Source organism: Hemitrygon akajei, chromosome 18 (assembly GCF_048418815.1).
Source record: "Hemitrygon akajei chromosome 18, sHemAka1.3, whole genome shotgun sequence".
In the NCBI taxonomy this organism is placed as follows: Eukaryota; Metazoa; Chordata; class Chondrichthyes; order Myliobatiformes; family Dasyatidae; genus Hemitrygon; species Hemitrygon akajei.
The window spans coordinates 36,022,290-36,035,291 of NC_133141.1; the positions used below are offsets into that span (position 1 = coordinate 36,022,290).

The following is a 13,002-nucleotide window of genomic DNA, read 5'->3' on the forward strand; positions in this document are numbered from 1 at the left end:
TGTACCATAACCAGAGGTCACATGGGTGTAACTGGGCTGTGCAGGCTCATTGGCCCGGAACATCCTCTTACCCTGCGGTATATCCAAAAAAATGTCTAAGTCAAGCTTATTGTCACATGCGTAAGTACATGTCTGTACAGGTGCAATGAAAAACTGACTTGCAGGAGTATCATGGGTACATAGTATCTGATATCTGATGCGAGGGAGTGCAGCGTCGCAGAAACAATCATTCCGTATAGACTGGTAAAATCGTCGACATTTCCTGGTGTTTGAATACATATCCCTAAATGGGGCCGATACCTGATGAAGGGTCTTGGCCAGAAATGTCAACTACTCATTCCTGACCTGCTGAGTTCCTCCAACATTTTGTGTGTTTCTCTGGATTTCCAGCATCTGCAGAACCTCTTGTCTCTTTGAATCCCCTCGTCAAATGTTAGTAAGCCCGGGAAATGGACATAGCAGGGAAACTGGAAAATTGGCTGTGTAAATATGGGATGTCTATTCCAATTACGGACAGATTACTGACTCCACTGTTTCATTTGTCTTGTGGTGCAGTGTCACAGCATTATTATAGACCTAAACCTCTCAGTGTGCAATGTCAGAGAGGGATTTCCATATTGTACCAGGAGATCTCCACCTGACCTGGAGTGAATTGCAACACGATTCATTGGCAGAGCATAATAAACACTCTGTTGTGCAAACCCAGGACAGGATATCATCCGTTTGATGAGGTGTTCATAGGATTAAGGCGACAGAGACTATACTCTGGAGTTTAGGGGAATGGGAGGGCATCTCTTTGAAACGGAGAAGATGCTTCTGGGGCTTGGCTGGATCATTGTTTTCCCTGGCATGAGGGTCACAGTCTCCGGATAAAATATTAGTCATTCAGGACATATGAGAAGAGATTTCTTTGCTTGGATGGTTGTGAATCTTTGCATTTGTGTCCTCTTCCTGTTCCTGACCATTGACAGAAGGTGTGTGTGTGTTTGCCAATGGGATATATTGAGTAAGTGATTGAAAAGGAAATTGGATCCAGAGCTTTAATATTGGACACAGAAAATAGAAATATTAAGAGTGAATTTTGGTGTAAGGAATTCAAGGCAAATCTCTATAAGTACCAGCTCAATTTTAATCCAAGAGTTGCCTCTGATGTTGGTCATTACACTTTATGTGAAAACCATTGTGGTGCAGAAAAGAGTTGGTAGAATGGCCTGAATTTGAGGAATTCTCCTTGAGAGGAGAGGGATACTACATTGTAGGGCAGTCTGAATTGTAATTTTTTTTAAAATTTAGAGATACCGCACAGTTACAGGCCCTTTCATCCCCAATGAGCATTCGCAACCCAATTATTCCCACTTGATCAATTAACTAACCAACCTGTAAAACTTTGAAACGTGGAAGCAAACTAGTGCTCCCGGAGGAAAGCGGAATGCTCTTCCTGTAAAATGTGGGATTGTAGGGTAGATAATGGTCTCCCTAATGACCAGATCTGTAAGAAGTACACCCAACTTCAGCTCAGGATTGACAAAGTCAAGGAACTGGAACTGGAGCTGGAGCTAGACGTACACAAGACTACCGGGAGGCTGAGAACCTGACTGATGAGACTTTTACTGAGGTGGTTACACCCAGAGTGCAGGCTTCAGATAGTAGGTGGGTAACAACCAGGAAAAGTAAGGGGAGATAGGAGTTAGGACAAGATTCCCCTGTGGCTGAAGAACGGGACCTCCAAGATAGTGATCTCTGGATTACTCCCAGTACCACGTGCTAGTTAGGGCAAGAATAGGATAATGGTACAGGTGATTGAGTGGCTGAGGAAGTGGTTCACGGGGCAATGTTTCAGATTTCTGGATCTTTGGGATCTCTTCTGGGGAAGGTATGACATGTACAGAAAGGACGGGTTACACCTGAACCCAAGGGGGACCAATATCCTAGTGAGCAAGTTTGCTGTTGAGGAGGGTTTAAACAAAGTTGGCAGAAGGAACGGGACTGTGAGGAATGATAAGCAAATGATAGAGCAAAATTGCAATTAGTGAGAAGAGTTGATGTGTAACATGGGCCAAAATGCAAAAGAGTGATGAACACAGGACTGAAGGTGTCATATTTCAATGCATGCAGTATATGGAATAAGATAGATGACCTTGTGGTACAGTTGGAGATTGGCAGGTATGGTGTTGTGGGCATCACTGAGTTGTGGCTGAAAGAAGATTATAGCTGGGAGCTGAAGATCCAAGGATGTACATTGTATCAAAAGGACAGGCAGGTAGGCAGAGGGAGTGAATGGCTCTATTGGTAAAAGTTGAAATCAAATCATTAGAATGAGGTGACATAGGAATGGAAGATGTAGAATCGTTGTGAGTGGAGTTAAGAAAGATTAAAAAGACCCTGATGGGAGTTATTTACAGGCCCCTGAACAGGATTAGAGATATGAATTTCAATGAGAAATAGAAGAGATATGTAAAAAGGCAATGGTACGATAGTCTCAATGAATGTCAATATGCAGGTAGATAGCAAAAATCAGGTTGGTGCTGGATCCCTAGAGAGGGAATTTGTTGAATGTCCATGAATGGCTTTTTAGAGCAGCTTGTGGTTGAACCCACCAGGGGAACGGCAATTCTGGATTCAGTGTTGTGCAAAGAAGCAGATTTGATTAAGGAGCTTATGGTAAAGGAACCTTTAAGAGACAGCGATCATAATATGATAGGATTCACCATGCAGTTTGAGAAGGAGTTGAATGGAAGGAAACACTAGCAGGGATGATGGCAGAACAGCAGTGGCTGGAGTTTCTGGGGGAAATTTGGAAGGCACTGGAAAGATATATCCCAAAGAAGAAATTGTATTCTAAAAGGGTGGATGAGGCAAACATGGCTGACAAGGGATGTCAAAGACAGTATAACAGGAAAAGAGAGGGCATATTATATAGCAAAAAATTAGTGGGAAGTTAGTGGATTGTTAACCCGTTAAAAATCAACTGTAGGCAACGGAAAAGCCATAAAGAGAGATCATATTGTGACTCTCGGGTGGCGGGGGCTGGGTGTTTGTTGATAGCCCGTCCCAGCATTCCTAATGACCACTGCTATTTATTGTTCTTGTGTTAAAATGCTTTTGTGAGATTATGGTGGTATGTACAAGTTCATTTATTGTTACATTTTAGCTTGGGTTACACAGTTATTAACATATGTGTTTGGGGGTCACCCTGATTGTACCCGGGGTGTGTGATAATCACTTCTCCTGTCTGTATGAGACTGAGCTGTTCTCTCCCTGGGTCATAACACCCTGTTTGTTTGCTGTTTGACTTATTGACATATACCAACTCTGTCCTTGAGCACATCAACAAGTGTGTAGATAGAGTGACATCACAAAAACAAATAAAAGTTTTCACCAACCAGAAACCATGGATGAACAGAGAGGGTCGCCTCTTGTTCAAAGCCAGAGATTCAGCCTTCAGGTCTCAGCCAGGGCCAACCTGAGGAGGGGAATCTCTCAGGCTAAGCACACAGACAAACAGAGAACCGAGGAGCATTTCAACTCCTTGGACCCCCGGCGCATGTGGCATGGCATACAGATTATTACAGACTTCAGACCACCTAGTACTGTGCCCCCTTCCAGCTCTGCTTCCCTCCCTGATGATCTCAATTACTTCTACGCTTGCTTTGACCGTGAGAACAAAGAGGTCACCCTCAAAGCGGATCTCCCACCTGGTGAACTGTCTCTCTCACTTTCCACCTCCGATGTTTGCGCTATCCTGAGCAGGGTGAATATACAGAAGGCAGCTGGTCCAGATGGAATACCCGGTCATGTGCTCAGAGTCTGTGCAGGGCAGTTGGCCGGGGTCTTCATGGACATTTTCAATCTGTCCCTGGCCCAGGCAGTTGTCCCCACAAGCTACAAGATTGGCACCATCGTGAAGCATTCCACTGCCACGGGCCTGAATGACGCCCAGTTGCACTCACCCCCATCATTGCAAAGTGATGAGAGACTGGTTTTATCACATCTGAAATCCTGTCTGCCCACTACCCTGGACCCCCATCAATTTGCCTATTGCACCAGGTCAACAGAGGACGCACTTCATTCTGCCCTGACCCACCTGGACAGCCCCAACTCTTACGTCAGAATGCTGTTCATTGGCTTTAGTTCGGCATTCAATACTGTGATCCCCTCCAAGTTGATCACCAAACTTCGCCAGCTTATTGTCAGCTCAGCCCTCTGCAATTGGACCTTGGACTTACTGACTAACAGACCCCAATCTGTTAAGTTAGACAACCTCTCCTCCTCCACTCTCACTCTGAACACCGACATGCCTCAAGGCTGTGTGCTGAGCCCTCTTCTGTACTCCCTTTTCGCCTATGACTGCATTTCTGTACATGGTTCTAACTCCATAATCAAGTTCGTAGACGACACCACGGTGGTTGGCCTGATCAGAGGGGAAGATAAGACGGCCTACAGGGATGAGGTCCAGCACCTGGCCGCGTGGTGTGCTGACAACAGCCTGGCCCTTAACACCCAGAAGACCAAGGAGATCATTGTGGACTTTAGGCATGCTAGGAGCCACACTCATGTCCCCATCTACATCAATGGAGCTGTAGTGGAGCATGTATCAAGCTTCAAATTCCTTGGTGTCCACATTTTCGAGGATCTCACCTGGTCCCTGAACTCCATCCTGATCAAAAAGGCACAACAGTGCCTTTATTTCCTGCGGAGCATCAAGAAAGCTCATTTCTGTCCCAGGAGCCTGATGAACTTTTACCGCTGTACCATTGAGAGCATACTCACCAACTGCATCTCAGTGTGTTATGGCAATTGTCCCGTATCGGACCGCAAAGCACTCCAGCGTGTCGTGAAAACTGCCCAGCGGATTATCGGCACTCAACTGCCTGCCATTGAGAACATCTACCATAAATGCTGCTTGGGCAGGGCGAAAAGCATTATCAAGGATGCATCTCACCCTAACCATGGACTTTTTACTCTCCTCCCATCTGGTAGGCGCAACAGGAGCCTCTGCTCCCGCACCAGCAGACACAGGAAGAGCTTCTTCCCTGAGGCTGTGACCCTGCTGAACCTCACATCACAGCGCTAAGCAGTATCGCACCCATATTGTACTGTCTCAGTATGTTTATATTTGTGTGCTGTAGTACTTATTTTTTATGCACAGTTATTTTTTAAGTAACAGTATTCTTTGCATTTCTGGTTAGATGCTAACTGCATTTCATTGACTTTGATTCTGTACTCGGCACAATGACAACAAAGTTGAATCCAATCTAATCTAATAAAAATGGTTGTTGAGCTAAATGAGCTTCCTCATCTGTTGTCATGGACCAAATGCTTGCCACAATATAAAAGAGGATACCAAAAGAATTTTCAGATACATAAAAAGTAAAAGAGAGGTCAGACTGGATATTGAAATGCTGAAAAATGATGCTAGAGAGGTAGTAATGGGGGACAAAGAAATGACAGATGAACTTAATGAGTATATTGCATCAGTCTTCACTGTGGAAGGCACCAGCAACATGCCAGAAATTAGAGGGAGTCAGGGGCAAAGTGAGTGTAGTTGTTACTAAGAAGAAGGTTCTTGGGAAACTGAAAGGTCTGAAGGTAAATATGTCAACTGGACCAGAGGGACGACACCTGAAGAGATTGTGGAAGCATCAGTAATGATCTTTCAAGAATCCCTACATTCTGGAATGGTTCCGGTAGAATGGAAAACTTGGAAGTGTCACTCCATGCTTTAAGAGTGGAGGGTGGCAAAAAAAAAAGGAAATTATGGGCCAGTTAGCTGTTTTCAGTGGTTTGGAAGATGTTGGAGTTCATTATTAAGGAAGAGGTTTTGGATTACTTGGAGGCACATGATAAAATAGGCCGAAGTCGGCTTGGTTTCCTTCAGGGGAAATCTTGCTTGATAAATCTGTGGGGATCCTTTGAGGAATTAACAGGCAGGATAGACAAAGGAGAGTCAGTGGATGTTGTGTACTTGGATTTTCAGAAGGCCTTTGACAAGGTGCTACACATGATGCTGCTTAACAAGATAGGAGCCCATGGTATTACAGGAAAGGTACTAGCTTGGACAGAAGATTGACTGACTGGGAGGAGGCAAAGAGTGGGGCTAAAGGGGTTCCGATGACAAATAATGCTTCACTGGGGTTGGTGTTGGGACCTTCTCACTTCATGTAACATGTCAATGATTTGGATGATGGAATTGATGACTTTGTGTCCAAGTTTGTGGATGATATTAAGATAGGTGGAGGGACAGGTATTGTTTAGGAAGCAGGCAGTCATTAGAAGGACTTAATTCAGATGTGAGAATGGGCAAAGAAGTGGCAGATGGAATCTAGTGCAGGGAAGTGTATGGTCATGCACTTTGGTGCAAAGAATAAAGGTGTAGGCTATTTTCTAAAAGGGGAGAAAACTCAAAAATCAGATGTGCAAAGGGACTTGGGAGTCCTCGTGCAGGATTCCTTCAAGGTTAACTTGCAGTTTGCATCAGTGGTAAAGAAAGCTATTGCAATGTTAGCAATCACTTCGAGAGGACTAGAATATAAGTGCAAGAATGCAATGCTGAGGCTGTATAAGGCCTTGGTCAGATTGTAGTTGAAATATTGTGAGCAGTTATATAACCATATAACCATATAACAATCACAGCACGGAAACAGGCCATTCTGGCCCTCCTAGTCCGTGCCGAACTCTTAATCTCACCTAGTCCCACCTACCCGCACTCAGCCCATAATCCTCCACTCCTTTCCTATCCATATACCTATCCAATTTTACCTTAAATGACACAACTGAACTGGCCTCTACTACTTCTACAGGAAGCTCATTCCACACAGCTATCACTCTCTGAGTAAAGAAATACCCCCTCGTGTTTCCCTTAAACTTTTGCCCCCTAACTCTCAAATCATGTCCTCTCGTTTGAATCTCCCCTACTCTCAATGGAAACAGCCTATTCACGTCAACTCTATCTATCCCTCTCAACATTTTAAATACCTCGATCAAATCCCCCCTCAACCTTCTACGCTCCAATGAATAGAGACCTAACTTGTTCAACCTTTCTCTGTAACTTAAGTGCTGAAACCCAGGTAACATCCTAGTAAATCGTCTCTGCACTCTCTCTAATTTATTGATATCTTTCCTATAATTCGGTGACCAGAACTGTACACAATATTCCAAATTTGGCCTTACCAATGCCTTGTACAATTTTAACATTACATCCCAACTTCTGTACTCAATGCTCTGATTTATAAAGGCCAGCGTTCCAAAAGCCTTCTTCACCACCCTATCTACATGAGACTCCACCTTCAGGGAACTATGCACTGTTATTCCTAGATCTCTCTGTTCCACTGCATTCCTCAATGCCCTACCATTTACCCTGTATGTTCTATTTGGATTATTCCTGCCAAAATGTAGAACCTCACACTTCTCAGCATTAAACTCCATCTGCCAACGTTCAGCCCATTCTTCTAACCGGCATAAATCTCCCTGCAAGCTTTGAAAACCCACCTCATTATCCACAACACCTCCTACCTTAGTATCATCAGCATACTTACTAATCCAATTTACCACCCCATCATCCAGATCATTTATGTATATTACAAACAACATTGGGCCCAAAACAGATCCCTGAGGCACCCCGCTAGTCACCGGCCTCCATCCCGATAAACAATTATCCACCACTACTCTCTGGCATCTCCCATCTAGCCACTGTTGAATCCATTTTATTACTCCAGCATTAATACCTAACGACTGAACCTTCTTAACTAACCTTCCATGTGGAACTTTGTCAAAGGCCTTGCTGAAGTCCATATAGACTACATCCACTGCCTTACCCTCGTCAACATTCCTCGTAACTACTTCAAAAAATTCAATAAGGTTTGTCAAACATGACCTTCCACGCACAAATCCATGCTGGCTACTCCTAATCAGATCCTGTCTATCCAGATAATTATAAATACTATCTCTAAGAATACTTTCCATTAATTTACCCACCACTGATGTCAAACTGACAGGTCTATAATTGCCAGGCTTACTTCTAGAACCCTTTTTAAACAATGGAACCACATGAGCAATACGCCAATCCTCCGGCACAATCCCTGTTTCTAATGACATCTGAAAGATCTCCGTCAGAGCTCCTGCTATCTCTACACAAACTTCCCTCAAGGTCCTGGGGAATATCCGGTCAGGACCCGGAGATTTATCCACTTTTAAATTTCTTAAAAGCGCCAGTACTTCCACCTCTTTAATTGTCATAGGTTCCATAACTTCCTTACTTGTTTCCCACACCTTACACCATTCAATATCCTTCTCCTTAGTGAATACCGAAGAGAAGAAATCGTTCAAAATCTCTCCCATCTCCCTCGGCTCCACACATAGCTGACCACCCTGATTCTCTAAGGGACCAATTTTATCCCTCACTATCCTCTTGCTTTTAATATAACTGTAGAAGCCTTTCGGATTTACTTCCACCTTATTTGCCAAACCAAACTCGTAACTTCTTTTAGCTTTTCTAATCTCTTTCTTAAGTTTCCTTTTACATTCTTTATATTCCTCGAGCAATTCCTTTACTCCATGCTGCCTATATCTATTGTAGACATCCCTCTTTTTTCGAACCAAGTTTCTAATATCCCTTGAAAACCATGGCGCTTTCAAACCTTTAACCTTTCCTTTCAACCGAACAGGAACATAAAGATTCTGTACCCTCATAATTTCACCCTTAAATGACCTCCATTTCTCTATTACATCCTTCCCATAAAACAACTTGACCCATTCCACTCTCTCTAAATCCCTGCGCATCTCCTCAAAGTTAGCCTTTCTCCAATCAAAAATCTCAACTCTAGGTCCAGTCCTGTCCTTCTCCATAATTATATTGAAGCTAATGCTATTGTGATCACTGGACCCGAAGTGCTCCCCAACACATACATCTGTCAGCTGACCTATCGCATTCCCTAACAGGAGATCCAACACTGCCCCATCTCTAGTCGGTACTTCTATGTATTGTTGCAAAAAGCTATCCTGCACACATTTCACAAACTCTAAACCATCCAGCCCTTTTACAGAATGAGCTTCCCAATCTATGTGTGGAAAATTAAAATCTCCCACAATCACCACCTTGTGTTTACTACAAATATCTGCTATCTCCTTACACATTTGCTCTTCCAACTCACGCTCCCCATTAGGTGGCCTATAATACACTCCTATCAGTGTTACTACACCTTTCCCATTCCTCAATTCCACCCAAATAGCCTCCCTAGAGGAGCTCTGTAATCTATCCTTCCAAAGCACCGCCATAAGATTTTCTCGGACAAGCAATGCAACACCTCCTCCTCTGGCCCCTCCTACTCTATCACACCTGAAGCAACTAAATCCAGGAATATTTAGTTGCCAATCACACCCTTCCTGCAACCATGTTTCACTAATAGCTACAACATCATAATTCCAGGTATCAATCCACACTTTAAGCTCATCCACCTTTCTTACAATGCTCCTAGCATTAAAATAGATACATTTAAGATACTCTCCACCTCCTCCTCTCTTTTCATCCCTAGCAATGCATTCAAATTTATTATCCTTTTCTTTCTTCTCCCCTACAACTTCGGGCTGAGCGCATCCCTCCTCCATCACCTGCCTGTCCTCCCTCACACACGGTCTACTTACTTGCTCTACTGGTGAACTAACCTCCTCTCCCATAGTTTCCTCAAATTGATTTCCGCCCCCCCATCTTACTAGTTTAAAGTCTGCCCCGTAGCCCTAGCAAACCTCCCCGCTAGGATATTGGTCCCCCCAGGATTCAAGTGTAACCCGTCCTTCTTGAACAGGTCACGCCTGCCCCAGAAGAGGTCCCAATGATCCAGAAACTTGAATCCCTGCCCCCTGCTCCAATCCCTCAACCACTCATTCATCCTCCACCTAATTCCATTCCTACTCTCACTGTCGCGTGGCACAGGCAGTAATCCCGAGATTACTACCTTTGCGGTCCTTCTTCTTAACTGCCTTCCTAACTCCCTATACTCTCGTTTCAGGACCTCTTCCCCTTTCCTACCTATGTCATTGGTACCTACATGTACCACGACCTCTGGCTCCTCACCCTCCCACTTCAGGATATCTTGGACGCGATCAGAAACGTCCCGGACCCTGGCACCAGGGAGGCAAACTACCATCCGGGACTCCCGATCACCTCCACAGAACCGCCTGTCTGAACCCCTGACTATCGAGTCCCCTATTACTATGGTCCTCTTTCTTCTATCCCTACCCTTCTGAGCTACAGGGCCGTCCTCTGTGCCGGAGGCCCGGCCACTGTCACTTCCTCCAGGTAGGCTGTCCCCCCCAACAGTACTCAAACATGAGTACTTATTGTCAAGGGGTACAGCCACTGGGGTACTCTCTAGTACCTGCCCCTTCCCCTTCCTGACCGTGACCCACCTATCTGCCTCCCGTGGCCCCGGAGTGACCACCTGCCTGTAACTCCTCTCTATCACCTCCTCACTCTCCCTGACCAGGCGAAGGTCATCGAGCTGCAGCTCCAGTTCCCTAATTCGGTCCCTCAGGAGCTGCAGTTCGGCGCACCTGGCGCAGATGTGGACGTCCGGGAGGCTCGGAGACTCCAGAATCTCCCACATCCGACACCGAGAACAACAAGCTGCCCTCACACTCATACTTCCCGAATAACTGAAAATAACAAGAACTAAAAGATAAGCCTACTGTGCCCTCTTCCGCCTAAGCCCTCTGAGCCCAAGCCCTACACTCTGCTCCCGACTCACTCCGCTGCCCGCAAACGAAGCTGCCCGCTGCTTAAGGCTGCGTTCTTTTTATATCTTCCCTCCTTCCCAGGCCTCCTTCACGCGCCTGCGCAGTTCCGCCTCTCAGAACTCCGATCTGAGAAGCAATTTGAAAATGGCCGCCGCCGCACTTCTTCTCAAAGAAGGCTCATTATCTAAGAAAATATGTTCTAGCATTGGAGAGGGTCCAGAGGAGGTTCATGAGAAGGATTCTGGAAATGATAGGATTAATGTATGAGGAGCGTTTGATGGGTCTGTGCCAGTACTTGCTGGAGTTTAGAAGAATGGTGGTGGGGGGATCTGATTGAAACCTATCAAACATTGAAAGGTCTGGATAGAATGGATATGGAGAGGATGTTTCCTACAGTGGGGGAGTCTAGGACCAGAGGGCACAGCCTCAGAATAGAGGGACATCCACTTAGAACAGAGATCAGGAGAAATTTATTCAGCCAGAGGGTGGAGAAGCTGTGGAATTCATTGTCACAGACAGCTGTGGAGGCCAGTCCATGGGTATATTTAAAGTGGAAGTTGATAGGTATTTGATTAGTAAGGCCGTCAAAGGTTACAGGGAGAAGGTGGAAAAGGGTGTTGAGAGAGATAATAAATCAGCCATGATGGAGTGGTGGAGCAGACTTGATGGGCTGAATGGTGTAATTCAGCTCCTATGTCTTGTGGATGCCCCGTGCAGTCACAAGGGAGTTCACCAACCCCTTACAGACGGCGGTGGGAATTGAACCCTGATCACTGGTGCTGTAAAGTGTTATGCTAACCAGCACACGACCATGCCACCTCTAATTTCTGCTTCCTTCTCAGAAATAGATCCTGAAACTTTAATTCTGTTGGCGCACTGTGTTGAGGCCAAGATTATATCGAAACAACGAGATCTGGTAAGAATTAAATTCCATAAAGCATGTAAAGAAATAAATAAAGAAATAAGAAATAAAATTTCAAGTAAAGGCTTCCTGGACTGTAAGGATTTTATAACACTTTGACTCTAATTGGTTCTCCAGGTGAAAATAATTGATGATGAATGGTGCCTGGAGCAAAGATGTCTGCTGGCAGAAGGTGCGGAGGATCCGGAGAAGACTCTGATAGCTCAGCTGACAGACGAGGAAATGGAGATAACCCAGAGGATTTTGGATGGTTATGGATTTCAGATGGATAGGGAAAGCTCTTCAGTTTCACGCATTGATGGCCGTAGACAGCAAAGCGTACTTCCCCTCTTTGCTGCTTTGTCTGCTCTCTGTATTTTATCTGCCTAAACAATTATGATATGATCTACACCTATTTGCATGGTCCTTTCCCGACATTTTCCCTCTTCCTTTCATTTTTCTGTGACCTTGTAATGAGAGGGTTAAAAACAGATCTTTTCACTTGGAATAGAGTTTTCTGCTCACGATACTTATAATGAGCAAGCCTATTAGTTAGAAAGAAATTTAAAACATAAGGTCTTGTTTCATGAGGTCAATGAGGCCTTGAAGTATATGGAGCAAGCTCTTAAGGAACTTGTTTTCTTTCTCGGTTTGCATAGTTTTGACTGACTATATTTTCAGAAACAAGTCAGACTTGTTCAATGGAAATGTAAAATCCTCCCTATCTATCATTAAGAAATTGTTTTAGAATAGTAGACTGTATGGGGAGATTAAAAAACAAACAGTAATATACAGTAAATATGAACAATGATCTAGCTGATTGGACTTCTGTTCTCGGACTGGAATTGCGATGAGCGCCAAGGATATTTAAATTGGAGTCCTTGATAAGCAGAAGGTTTTGAGATTTGCTATCATATCAATTATCCTGTACTCTGTTTTAGACTTGTTATTTTGTTAATCCTTTGCATCACTTGGTAGAAAGGTATGGAACTTGTTCTTTTATCAACTGTTTTACACCTTGTTTTAAACCTAGTGTTTTATCTGTCTCTGTGTTTCTATTTTTTTCGTTTCACTTACTATACTCTAATAAAATACCTGTAGCAACTTTGAAGTGTTTCTTCTCACTTATTGATTTGAATGGTCAAAACCTGCTTGGCATTCCTTTACAGACCTCAACAACAACTTTCTCCTGAGGTCTCTCTTTGTGTATTTGAAGAAGAATAAAGCTTTCTCCTCCTAGGATCATCTTCATGGCAGAGAGGGTTGTGAGTTCCTGCCATCCCTAGAGCGATGTCATCTGGTGTTTAGCTCCTGGTAAGTTCAGTTGTGGCAATAAGATCAAGAGGGAGGTTCCAGATAAATAGCAATCG

At 44.3% G+C, this 13,002-nt stretch overlaps 1 protein-coding gene across 2 annotated transcripts in view; it reads left to right on the forward strand.

Moving 5' to 3' along the window:
• LOC140741571 (gasdermin-A3-like) overlaps positions 1 to 12,737 on the forward strand; it is a 32,013-nt gene extending 19,276 nt beyond the window's left edge. For both annotated transcript variants that reach the window (XM_073071874.1, XM_073071875.1), the window contains 2 exons: positions 11,574 to 11,647; positions 11,771 to 12,737. In XM_073071874.1, the coding sequence (XP_072927975.1) occupies positions 11,574 to 11,647; positions 11,771 to 12,022 (326 nt within the window). In that variant the 3' untranslated portion in view covers positions 12,023 to 12,737. The remainder of the gene's footprint in view (positions 1 to 11,573; positions 11,648 to 11,770) is intronic.
• The last annotated feature ends 265 nt before the right edge of the window (positions 12,738 to 13,002 follow it).